The sequence below is a fragment of the Mauremys mutica genome, chromosome 13 (genome assembly GCF_020497125.1).
Source record: "Mauremys mutica isolate MM-2020 ecotype Southern chromosome 13, ASM2049712v1, whole genome shotgun sequence".
NCBI lineage: Eukaryota > Metazoa > Chordata > Testudines > Geoemydidae > Mauremys > Mauremys mutica.
Window position 1 is genome coordinate 41,530,956 of NC_059084.1, and position 13,979 is coordinate 41,544,934.

At 42.2% G+C, this 13,979-nt stretch overlaps 1 protein-coding gene across 1 annotated transcript; it reads right to left on the reverse strand.

Moving 5' to 3' along the window:
• Window positions 1-6,671: 6,671 nt before the first annotated feature.
• LOC123347344 (olfactory receptor 10A7-like) lies at window positions 6,672-7,286 on the reverse strand. Its single transcript, XM_044984759.1, has one exon. The coding sequence runs from the start codon at window positions 7,284-7,286 to the stop codon at window positions 6,672-6,674; it is 615 nt and encodes a 204-aa protein (XP_044840694.1).
• Between the last annotated feature and the right edge of the window lie 6,693 nt (window positions 7,287-13,979).

Consider the following 13,979-nt stretch of genomic DNA (forward strand, 5'->3'; position numbering starts at 1 on the left):
TCCAATGATGGAGATTCCACAACCTCCCTAGGCAGTTTATTCCAGTTCTTAACCACTGTGACAGTTAAGAGGTTTTCCTTACTGTCCATGCTAAATCGCCCTTTCTGCAATTTAAACCCATTGATTCTTCTCCTATCCTCGGAGGTTGAGGAGAACAAATTTTCTCCCTCATCCTTCTAACAATCTTTTATGTACTTGGAATCTGCTATCATGTCCTTGTGACACTCTGGACTCCAAAACAGAACCCTGGCACCCCCACATTTTCCATGGTGATATGACTATGATAGAAAGCAACAAAGAGTCCTGTGGCACCATATAGACTAACAGATATATTGGAGCATAAGCTTTCGTGGGTGATTACCCACTGCATCTGACGAAGTAGGTATTCACCCATGAAAGCTTATGCTCCAATACGTCTGTTAGTCTATAAGGTGCCACAGGACTCTTTGTAGCTTTTCACAGATCCAGACTAACACGGCTACCCCTTTGATACATGATTATGATAGGTTTTGTACAAAATATGCCTTATGAGGTATAATTTAAAAGATCATTAATATCCTGTTGTATTGTATGTGCTATCACTGTACGGGAAGTTATGAAGTTTGCTATGTGTGTGTTACTGAAATATATTGTAAGATTGGAAACAGCTACAATCAGCCTTTCAGGTACAACAATGGAGAAGCCAGCCAGCGTTGATGACCCATTAAGGACTATCACAGGATCTGTATACAATGAAGGCTTTTCAGAGGGAGCATATAGGGAATGGAGACTGCTTTACTCACATCATAGCAAAGGATCTTTCCAGAAAGCTGGAGGAAGCTATAAAGGGGGGAAGTGACACCGTTGCTTGGTCTCTTTCCTCCCACAACTCAACACCCATAAAGACATCTTGTGGAAAAAGGCTTTGAACAGGGGTGGTGATCCCAGGCTGAAAAGAGGAATCCTAGTCTGTGTTTGAAGGAACTATACCATCAGGGTGAGACATTGTTTGAGTCAAATCCTGTCTAGTTTATAGTACTCAGATTGTAATTTTGCTTTTATTTCTTGGGTAACCAACTTTGATCTGTATGCTTATTACTTATAATCTCTTAAAATCTGTCTTTCTGTAGTTAATAAATCTGTTTTATGTTTTACTTAAATCCGTGTTTTGCTTGAAGTGCTTGGAGAATCTGGTCAGTGTACAGAGGCTGGTACATGTCGACTTTCCTTTGTAGAAGTGGTGGACTGGGTAATAAACTTTCACCGGTGAGGCTTCTGACCAGGTGTGATGGGGTGTACCTACCCTGAACCAGACCCTAAAGGGTTAACTGTGCTTTTCAGGCTGAGGAAGCCCCGGCTCTCTGACTCTGCTGGGCATGTTCAGCCTGGAGGCACAGTATAAAAGGAAGCAGCCCAACTCAGTGTGGGCAGACGGCTGAAGCGGGAGGATGCAGAGTGCAGGCTCTCTCCAGGGAGCTGCTCCAGGCCCCAAATACAGATCCAGCGCATGCAGAGCTCCAGACAGACCCCAGACTGCCTGAGGAGCCCAGAGAAGAGTCCGCGCCGGGAAGGGGCTATGACACTTGAAGACCCAGAGACCTGGGGGATCTGTGGAGCATCGCTGGGGGAGAAAGGGTAGGAAGCAGCCCAGGAGATTTAGACTTTTCTCCGGTGAGTGAACTGGGGAACCAGCAGGGCCGGCTCCAGGCACCAGCATTCCAAGCTGGTGCTTGGGGTGGCAATTTTCAAGGGGCGGCAGTCCCTGTTGTTTTGCCCCCAGCAGTGCGCCGAATTGCCGCTGTGGATGGCGGGGGCAGTCCGTGTGCCCTTAGGGCAGCATGTGCATTTCCGCAGTGGCGGCAATTCGGCAGCAGCTTCTATTTTTAGCTGTCCGCGGTGGCTTCAGCTAAACATAGAAGCTGCTGCCGAATTACCGCTGCTGTGGAAACACGCCTGCCACCCTAAGGGCACATGGACTGCCCCCGCTGTCTGCGGCAGCAATTTGGTGCGCTGCTTGGGGCAGCGAAAACTGTAGAGCCGGTCCTGAGAACCAGTCAGTGTGTTTCAGGAGGATGTGCGTTGACTCAGTGGTGAGCACCCCCACCACCGCCAGAGCCCTGGGCTGGGACTTGGAGAAGAAGGGAGGGCCTGAGTCCCCCAACCTGGGCACCACAAAACTCTGAGTGGTGCCTCACTTCCCCAATAGGCCACACAGTTATATAGAGTGGAGCAACTTTATTTATTCTGGACATTAGGTCATGCTGCCATGATTGGAAAGGCCACTTTATTGACTCTGGCCATATTCCTGCCTGACCTGACTTCCCAGGAGGTGTACTGCCTGCCAGAAGCCCGTATCTGAGACATCATGGAAGGATTCTTGAGGATCATTGCAACTAGACTAAACTAAAGACTTCCTTGTTTCTCAGGTTATATCTGAGAAGGTTGCTTGGTGGGCTCAGATTAGCATAGAACACCTATGGCTTCCTCTGTGTATCTCTTTCTATGCACCTCTCAGCGGCCATCACAAGTGAGAGCCTCCTGTAGCTTCATTCCAGCTAATAGAAACAAGGGAGAGAGTAAAAGAGCAGCATTTCATTCCTTAGTGATGAGAGAGCAAGAGGCCCCATTCCCTTCTCATGGCCTCTCACCAACTTGCTACCCCTATAAAACCCAAGGCCTCTTAATTTGACTGGTTGCATTGCAAAGTTTCTCTGTGCCAGAAGATGCGACCTTGAGAGGAAATTCATGCAAAAATAAAATTAGTTTACACAAAAGGCTGCATTTTCATGCAGGCTGTGTGTAAAAATCTTGCTTGATGCCATTAAAAACACATTTTCAAAGAAAGTCACAACTTGCAGTGGACCTGTGTGGGGTTCAGATGGTGACAGACAGTTTCTGGGGAATGACTAGACATGTTTTTCCATCATAGAGTATATATATAGTTACAAACATGTATAGAGACACATATCTATTGCACCTCAAACTGCAGCAATAGTCATGAGATGAAAAAATAGGGTTGTACCCCAAGGGGGTGCTGTTCAGGATCCCAAGCCCACTAGCCCAAGGATGGAGAACACTGGACATACCCATTTCCACTTCTTTCCTGCAAGGCCACACAGAAATAGGTGACAGAGCTAGGAAACAAATTATTTTTTCTAGTGCCTAAACCACCAGATCTTCCTGTCTCAGCCTGGGAAGGAAGGCGATATGGCAGCTATGCTGTCTACATGCTGCATGGCTGCATAAGGTCACTGATGAGAACTTAGCATGCATACTGTACTGCATAATTGATATGAGAAAGAAGCAGCTATATTGCATAATGTTGCCAGGCTATCAGCAGAAGCTCTAGAGTGGGAAAAGGTGGTAGCTATACCATACCCAGAGCTCTACATGGCTGCAGAAATTAAGGGATAAGAAAGGGGCAGCTATAGGGACAGATTCTCAGGTCTAGTAAATCCATAGCTCTGTTTACTTTAATGGGGATACATCAATTTGCATCAGCTGGGGATCTGGCCCATTGACTCCAATGGAGCTACAGTTTATGCCTACCAGCTGGGGATTCATTGGTTTACACCAACTGGGGAACTGGCCTACTCACACCAATGGAGTTAACGTCAATGTAATCCAGCTGGCAATCTGGGCCATTGTCATCACTCCGAAAGTTAAACTAGTGCTTCCTCATACGGTGAAAGATTTCCCCCCAGAGGCTCATTAGGTTATTTCACTAAATGCAATTACATTTGAGAAAACAAGTCAGTGGCATGAGGCACTAATAAAAACAACGCTTTGGAGACATAAAAGCTTAATGGTGATGGGTTGAAGTGAGACCTTATTAAAAGTTTTGGGACTCGATTGTACTTCTTAAAAACTTTGAACTGGACTGGGACTAACAATCTCCCCTCCAGGATTTGCAATAAGAAAGAAATTGTTAGTCTTAGGCTTCCCTCAAAACACCAGAGTAATTCAGGGCAAGGTGAGACAGCGTTCCCCAGATGTGGACGATATATTGTGATGCACAAATTCAATGGTTTTATAGACTATGCTAGAATGTTTACGTTAACTGATGTGTGCATACACACAAATGTGCATGTGTTTCTGTCTGCATAAACAACTATCCTCTTCTGCGTGGTTTTAGACCCTCTGAAGTGTGCTCTTTTTTATACTTTGTAGAACTATTTTCTTCAGATAATGTAATAGCCAGTACTTCCAAATCCACAATAGTCTTGGAGAGTGTGTGACATTCTATACCTTGGCGGAGTGTACTGTAACCCCCATATTCTTCATTTTCATATAATTGTGATCTCACATATAAAACATGCCTTGTAAGGTATCAGGGGAAAGGTTATTTTATTTTCAATGGAAATAATTTTTTAAAATTATTATACATATAATCCATCAGGTACAAACAGTTACATGCATAAGTTGCTCTATATTTCTGCTGGGATTTTTCAAATAATGCCATGGATTTAGATGTCCAAGCTAAAATACAATAGGAGTTAGATGCCTAAGACCCTTAAGCTCCTTTGAAAACCCCAGCCTGAGTCTTTGTCCCATATCTCCTACACAACCAGCCTTCCTCCCCTCCATTTGTCTTAAGGAACTTTGGCCCAGATCCGCAAAGGGATGTACAAACGTATTGAGACACTGAGCTGCCTTACAGCCAGGAGCCCCCCTGGGCTATGGGATATTCAGATGTGGGTCTCCCTCAATCGCTCCTGTCAGAATGGCTCCACTTTAATTAAATAATTGAATAATTGAATATTAATTGGGCCATAGAAAGAGCAAGAAGACTTTATAACCCAGAGGTTAGAGCACTCAACTGAGAAGTGGCCGATCCCTCTTCAATCCCTTTCCCTCAGCAGGCACAGTGGGAACTGCAATAGAGGTTCTCCCACATCCCAGGTGAGTGCCCGAAACCCAGGGCTAAAGGTTATGAGGGAGAATATAGGTTCCCCGAGGCCTAGATAAAAGCAGCAGTGCTCATGTGCAAAGGCAGGAAGATAGACTCATAGACTTTAAGGTCAGAAGGGACCATTATGATCATCGAGTCTGACCTGCTTCACAATGCAGAGCACAGAATCTCACCTACTCACTCCTGGAACAACCCCCTAACCTATGTCCGAGTTATTGAAGTCCTCAAATTGTGGTTTGAAGACCTCAAGCTGCAGAGAATCCTCCAGCAAGTGACCCATGCCCCATGCTGCAGAGGAAGAAGAAAAACCTCCAAGGCCTCTGCCAATCTGCCCTGGAGGAAAATTCCTTCCCAACCCCAAATATGGTGATCAGTTAAACCCTGAGCATGTGGACAAGACTCAACAGCCAGAACCCAGGAAAGAATTCTCTGTAGTAGCTCAGATCCCATCCCATCTAACATCCCATCACAGACCACTGGGCATACTTACCTGCTGATAATCAAAGATCAACTGCAAAATTAATTGCCAAAATTAGGCTATCCCATCATACCATCCCCTCCATAAACTTAGCAAGCTTAGTCTTAAAGCCAGATATGTCTTTTGCTCCCACTACTCCCCTTGGAAGGCTGTTCCAGAACTTTACTCCTCTAATGGTTAGAAACCTTCATCTAATTTCAAGTCTAAACTTCCTAGTGTCCAGTTTATATCCATTTGTTCTTGTGTCCACATTGGTACTAAGCTTAAATAATTCCTCTCCCTCCCAAATATTTATCCCTCTGATATATTTATAAAGAGCAATCATATCCCCCCTCAACTTTCATTTGGTTAGGCTAAACAAGCCAAGCTCTTTGAGTCTCCTTTCATAAGACAGGTTATCCATTCCTCAAATCATCCTAGTAGCCCTTCTCTGAACCTGTTCCAGTTTGAATTCATCCTTCTTAAACATGGGAGACCAGAACTGCACACAGTATTCCAGATGAGGTCTCACCAGTGCCTTGTATAACGGTACTAACACCTCCTTATCTTTACTGGAAATACCTCGCCTGATGCATCCTAAAACTTCATTAGCTTTTTTAATGGCCATATCACATTGGCGGCTCATAGTGATCCTGTGATCAACCAATACTCCAAGGTCCTTCTCCTCCTCTGTTACTGCCAGCTGATGTGTCCCTAATTTATAAATAAAATTCTTGCTATTAATCCTTAAATGCATGACCTTTCACTTTTCACTATTAAATTTTATCCTATTACTATTACTCCAGTTTACAAGGTCATCCAGATCTTCCTGTAGGATATCCCGGTCCTTCTCTGTGTTAGCAATACCTCCCAGCTTTGTGTCATCTGAAAACTTTATTAGACAGGTGAAAAAATGTAGGCGCTGAGTAAGTTTAGGCACCTATCAGCTGAGGCACCCGTCAGATGTCATTTTGTGGATTTTGGTAGTGCCTAAAAATGGGATGCAGGTTCCTAAAACTGGAATTAGGCACCTCAACTCCTCTGTGTATCCAAGCCTCTGAGCCTGGATTTCATCCTGTTCATCCGTCTATCTGACAGGTTCCTCAGCACATTTCTAAAAGCCACCATCCAGCCGTGCACTGCAACAGAAGACTGCCCTTGTCCCTTGCCGTCACCACCCCTTTTCTAAAACTCAAAATGAAAGAGAAGCAAGAACAGAAGCCAGATGAGAGTGAATCATAACTTGGCTACCTGCCAGACTGTAAGGTCAGAGATCACAGGCCAGACTTGTTTAGCTATGATTGTTTCCATTTTCAGTGTACTTTAAACATTAGCATGGATTCTCTGATCTCTTGTCAAGGCCACACACTCACTCCTAACATGCGCCAAAGCCTCCTTGACATTTTTATATCTCAGGCTGTAGATGATGGGGTTGACTAGAGGAGTCAGAACTGTGTAGAAGATGGAGAAGCCTTTGTTCAGGTCTCTCAGAGTGGGGTTTTTTGGAGACAGGTACACAATATTCAGGGTCCCATAGAAAATGGTCACCACAATGAGGTGGGAGGAGCAGGTGGAAAATGCTTTTTGCCTCCCAGTGGTAGATGGAATTCTCAGGATTGTGATGATGATGCAAACATAGGAGATGAGAGTCAATAGAAATGGGGGCAGGGTGAATATGGAGGCCAGGACTAAAGTGACAAGTTCGATCGGGTGAGTGTCACTGCAGTAGAGTTTTGTCACTGGGGTGAAATCACAAAAGAAATGGTCAATTTCATTGGGGCCGCAGAAGATTAAACGTGACATCAGAGATGTTACTATGGCTATAGCCACTATCCCATTGATCCAAGACCCTGCTGCTAGCTGGAGGCAGAATTTGCCATTCATATGAGTTGCATACTGCAATGGTTTGCATATCGCTACATATCTATCGTAAGACATGACAGACAAGAAACAACACTCAGATCCTGCTAGCCAGGTAAAGAAATAATATTGCAAGAATCAGCCATTTACTGAAATGACATATTCATTTGTCAGGAAACTGGCCATCATCCTAGGCAGGATGGTGGAAGTGTAGCAGGTGTCCAAGCAGGACAAGTTCCCCAGGAGGAAGTACATGGGGGTGTGAAGGTGCTGATCGGCCACAATTAGCACAATGATGAGGATGTTCCCAGCCACAGTGAGAATGTAGATCACTAGAAACAGCAGGAAGAGAAGAACACGCAGTCCAGGATGACTCCCAAATCCCAGGAGGATTAATTCTGTGATGGCTGTTTGATTTCCCTGTTCTGTTTTTGCTATGAGGTGTATCTAGGACAATTAAGTGGATGTCTGTGACATTATTTAATGAAGATGATCTTAAGTTTTCATACAGCAATATAAATGTAATTCCATAAATATTACATAACACAAGTCAGTTGGCTAAGACTAAAATGGTTGGTTGGAAGACTCACTTTTGAGTGCCAGAGTGTCTAGAATCATGGGCTGGAATTTTTAAAGGCATCTAAGGGAGTTAAGCATACAGCTATCCTTGGCGTGAAATGGTATTTGTGTACCTTACTTTCTGCCACTCCTTAGAAAATCCTATGTCTTAAAAATCCATGAAAAGATCCATCCATAAACCCAACAAATGACAGACATAATCACTGTATGATCTTCTCTTCTACCCCACCTCTTGACAAATGGGGGAAGAAACATCCTCTATATATAGAGTCCAGTGTTGATTTTGTCTAATATAGACTCATTGAATGATAGAAATGTTGAACTGGAAAGGACCTTGATAGACTATATTGTGTATTTCAGACAATTTGTCTTTATTAAATTCTAGTTCCCCATGTAGATACTTGTAGACAGTAATCAAGTCACATCTTAACTTCAAAAGAGAGCATTAAAAAGAATTATTGTTTTAAATTGGTATGCAATTTGTTTTTTGTCATCGCATTGACTGTTCTCTTCAACATGGGCTAAAAATCAGCTGGCAAAATGCATGTTTTATATACCTATTTACATTATGTCTGTGTTTGTAATTACAATTGCTCTTGTGTCCAGCCATTCCCAACAACCCAAAACCTCAAAATGATGGAAATAAGAAGTCAAGGCGTAAGTCTGTAACACTGGTTACCACCTTTTCATCACCTGCAATGATATTTGCCAGTATTACATTTTAATTGCAGCTGTGAAAGTGACAAAAAACATCAGTCCCAGCAGCCACCAGGGTCTTCTTGGGGAGAATTTCCATTTTATGGGAAATACAGTAGAAACCTGTTTGCTTGAACCTCCATTCTGTGGCTTTCTGTATTAACTGAACCATCAGTACACACACAGGAATATGGGAACTTGACACTTCATAGACAAATTCAAACTGAAAATAAAGTGTAATTTCAACAGATAATTAATCAATCTAACAACTTTCCAAAGCTTGTGGTGGATTCTCTATCACTTGCAATTTTTAAATCAAGAGTGGTTATTTTTCCACAAGATATGATCTAGTTCAGACAGGAATTATTTTGGGGAAGTCCCATGTTCTACATGAGGTTAGACTCATGTAGAACTCATGAGATCACAATGGTCCCTCTGGCCTGAGAATCTCTGACTCTATAAAATATATGAAGTAAACAAAACAGTGTGAGGAGAGGCTAGGTGGTTCTCTGAATAAAGTAAATAAAAGGAAGTGAAGTCTGGGATCTTCAAAACCATCAGTGTCTAGAAGCCAAGATTATCAGGGATGCAACCTTATGCTCTGCGTGACCCAATACCACTGACTGCCAGAAGCCAGGAAGCCATAATTGACAGGATCTGTTCACTCCCTCTGAAGCTCAGGTACTGGTCACTGGTGGAAGACAAGATACTGACCTACATAGACCATTGGCAAACCCAGTATGGCTATGTTTATGTTCTTATGTTCTATGATAGGAGAGACCATGAATGTGGGTGTTGGAATCATAGAATCATAGAATATTAGGGTTGGAAGAGACCTCAGGAGGTTGTCTAGTCCAATCCCCTACTCAAAGCGGGACCAACACCAACTAAATCACCCCAGCCAGGGCTTTGACAAGCCAGGCCTTAAAAACCTGTAAGGATGGAGATTCCACCAACTCCCTAGGTAAACCATTCCAGTGCTTCACCACCCTCCTAGTGAAATAGTGTTTCCTAATATCCAACCTAGACCTCCCCCATTGCAACTTGAGACCATTGCGTTTTGTTCTGTCATCTGCCACCACTGAGAATAGACAAGCTCCATCCTTTTTGGAACCCCCCTTCAGGTAGCTGAAGGCTGCTATCAAATCCCCCCCTCGTTCTTCTCTTCTGCAGACTAAATAACCCCAGTTCCCTCAGCCTCACCTCGCAAGTCATGTGCCCCAGCACCCTAATCATTTTCATTGCCCTCCACTAGACTCTCTCCAATTTTTCCATACTCTTCTGTAGTGAGGGGACCAAAACTGGACACAATACTCCAGGTGTGGCCTCACCAGTGTCAAATAGAACTGTCTATTCACAGCTGTAGATTCAAATCCCTCAACTCCCTGCTGTGAGCTAGGGCAGAAGGCTGTATGTAAACCTGGGGCGGGCCGTGAGATTTCTCCTGCCAGTTATAGGATGTTCTGCACAGCTGAGGCTGGGAATCTCAACTGTGGCATCTAGAAGATAAATATTCAGCTTACAATTGCACTACAGATTGCTGGGTTTGTGCTAATAATAATATTTAATTTAAAGGAAATTCACAATGTATATTTGTTGACTCTTACTAGTTAATTGAAACTTTTAAACTGAAATATTTAAAATGATAAATGGGTTTATGACAAAAGGAACATTTGTAATGGAAATTATTCATTTTTTTCTTAAAAATATTTTTTTTCTTGGAAAAAAATACAAAATGTGGGGGTATTTTTTCTCTTTTAATTAAAAAAATGCAATTTCTCAGTTCAGTTTTCAGTAAAAATATTTTTTGGAAATCAGACATGTCTACCAAAACCTAATTATTTCTAACCAAGACTGGCTTTCAAAATATAAGACATTTTATGGGAAATTTAGAAAAATACATGGGAGGGGGGAATTGAAATGTCCTGTGAAAAAATAGTTGACATTTTCCAGTTGGCTTATTATTGACCAATCACAGCAAAATATAAACTTCTCTTACAGTAGGAAAACCTTGCATGGAAAAGGTAAATAAACACATCTTTGTTTTTCCACATGGTTAATCTAAGGGCTTGTGTACACTACCGCTTAATTTGAAGTAATTTACTTTGCTCAGAGGTGTGAAAAGCCAACCTTCTGAGCAATGCAAGTTACAGTGACTTAAAGTGGTGTCCACACTGCACTATGTCGGCAGGATATGCTCTCCCGCCGACATAATTTCTGCATCTTCTTGAGGTGGAGTAATTATGCCAATGGGAGAATGCTCTCCCGGCGATGTGGGCATAGTATGTCTTCCCCATATTCATTACAGCAGCTGGGGTGATGTAGTGTGGTTGTGTACCTAGCCCTCAGTTTAATAAAAAAGCGTGTTGAAGTTTCATTTACCGCAAGACTGCTATAGAATAAGTCTGGTAATAGGTAATAATAAAAAATCTCCTAGAACTGGAAGGGACCTTGAAAGGTCATTGAGTCCTTCACTAGCAGGACCAATTTTTGCCCCAGATCCCTAAGTGGTCCCCTCAAGGATCCTGGGTTTAGCAGGCCAATGCTCAAACCACTGAGCTATCCCTCCCCCGTAAAAGTCTGACTCTTTTAGGACATATTTTCCCCATTTAAACACTAAAATAGTATCAACAATTTACACGTATCGAGTCCTTTTCATCTTCAAAGTATTTTACAATCCTAAGGCCCCAATTCGGTCAAGTGCCTTAGCACATGGCCAACTTTTTCTGCATATGACTTTAGTGCTGCGTAGATTTATGCAAGTGTCTAAGTCCCATTGGCTTCAGTGGGACTTAGGTGCATGAGAGCTAAAAGAGGACCAAACTAGTTCACTCTTTACATAACCCTGTGACTTATGTAGGGCTCCAGAGTAGAAAAATCCTACATCAGGTAGGTTGAGTGGAATCCTACATCAGGTAGGTTGTGTCCAGTTTTGGGCCCCACACTACAAGAAGGATGTGGATAAATTGGAGAGAGTCCAGAGGAGGGCAACAAAAATGATTAGGGGGCTGGAGCACATGACTTATGAGTAGAGGCTGAGGGAACTGGGATTGTTTAGCCTGCAGAAGAGAAGAATGAGGGGGGATTTGATAGCTGCTTTCAACTACCTGAAAGGGGGTTCCAAGGAGGATGGATCTAGACTGTTCTCAGTGGTAGAAGATGACAGAACAAGGAGTAATGGTCTCAAGTTGCAGAGGGGGAGGTTTAGGTTGGACATTAGGAAAAACTTTTTCACTAGTAGGGTGGTGAGGAACTGGAATGGGTTACCTAGGGAGGGTGGAATCTCCTTCCTTAGAGGTCTTTAAGGTCAGGCTTGACCTTGACAAAGCCCTGGCTGGGATGATTTAGTTGGGGTTGGTCCTGCTTTGAGCAGGGGATTGGACTAGATGACCTCCTGAGGTCCCTTCCAAACCTGAGATTCTATGATTCTATGAAAAGGTTTTCTACACTGCATAATTTTATTGTAAACTAAGAGAGTGGGAAAGTGTGTTTACCTTAACACAGGTACTGAAGAAACCCAAAGCTCAGTTGTGACCACTTCATCCAAAAACAAGAATACAGGTGCTGCAGTCTTCTATTCCCACCTACTTCATGGGCTTCCAATCTCTAAGTAATGAGACCTGTCTGCTCCTGATTAGAGACTCTGATGCTGCTGCCATCCTTGGTGCGTCTTGCCTTCTTTCTCTTAGCAAACAGTGAATATCTCTGCTGTTTCATCATTTATATTGCAGACAAGAAGTGAAATCTCCCTTGACACCTCTGCTAATGAGCATTTTCAATTATGGAAAAGAGCATGAGAATAAAGATTTATTTTATTTTTAGACAAATAGACATCAAGGGTAATAGAGTGAAACAACCTCTGGGGTAGGTCATGGGGAGAGAAGAGCTTCTGACTTCAAATAATTGTTTTCATCACACTTACGGGATGAATGCTGGGTTAGCAGTGAAGCAATATACCACCCTTGGAAGCAGCAGCATTTGATGGTCCTCTTGCTGCAGTCCTTGAGCACCAGAGTCTCTCATTGACAAAAGACAATGAGGAACAATTCAGAGTCAAAAGTTAGGAAATTCACATTGACATTTTCAGCTTCAATCTGATCTCTACCCTCTCACCGCATCCACGTTCTGTATACAGGACAGAGACACCCATTGCTACATAAAGGGAATTCAAATCTCTACTCTTATATATGGCTGCAATTCAGCAAATTAGGACAACTCACGTGCTTAAAGTTAACCACATGATTAAGTGCTTTGCCGAATTGGGGACATGTTGGAATTAACACAGCATATAACGTGGGTTCCACATTATATTAAGGTTCCACTTACAAATAGTTTATAAAATCTTAATAAATATTTTAATTCATGGTCAATCAATTGTTACAGAGTCCAACAGATGAATAAATTGCTTTTAAATATGGTTTATAACATTCAACAACATCTTTAAGACACATAACCATCAACAACGCATACTAATCAGATCTGTAACATGCTGATAACATCTATTGCTCATGTACTATTTCCTTTTAAACAACTTAGACGTGGAACCTTAATGCCAAGTGAGACCATATTAAGAGGTGATGTATTTGTCATCTCATGCCATTACCTGCACCTGCCCTTTCTGACCGCTCCTGCATATGGGATCATATATAAATATAAGAGGTTGGAGGCCGGATTCTGTCTTATGCTGAGGGGCCTTTATACTAAACTGGCTGTATAAAAGTGAGTGTAAATTACAATTACATCCACTTTCATTTTCTTGTACACTGTCAGAATACTGTAAAAGGGCTTCAGTGATTATCTAGTTATCCTCTTACAAACCGCTTTTTGATGAAAAAATGAATCTTTTTTGTATAAAGTTTACCCAAATAAATTCACACACATTCCAAAGTTAACACAATCTGAATATTTGCTGTGGTGATTTACCTATTTGATTTTTGTTTTTGTATGTTGTCTCATTTTTCTTTTTATTGGTTTATTTCATTATCATGCAGTCTGAGCACCTTGAAATGATTCACCAATAAACCATGCTTCTCTTATTTGTGATATTTTATTCTAAGTGTGAAGGAGTAAACTGCTTGACACTGATATACTGATATTTCTAATTAGAATTTCTTTTTTTTGTCATAAATAAAACAACTATGAAAAATCTATCATTAAAACCAAATTAGCCTAATTTAATACCACAATGGATTTTTTTTCCCCTGTGGACACTTCTTATGAACCAAAATACACCAAATTCACTTCACACAACACACCTAAGAGACACCGGTATCCACCTATGCTTGTACAGCCCACCTCACCATAGTATTGCAGCATCTCACAACCATTAATGTGTTTACACTCTCACCACCCCAGGCTGGTAGGGAAGTGATATTATCCCCATTTTACAGACGGGGAACTGAGTCACTGAGTGACAAGGGCCCAGAGTTTTATAAGTATTTTGGTACCTAAATAAAAAGATAGGAGCCCAGTGGGATTTTTAAAAGAACCTAGGCA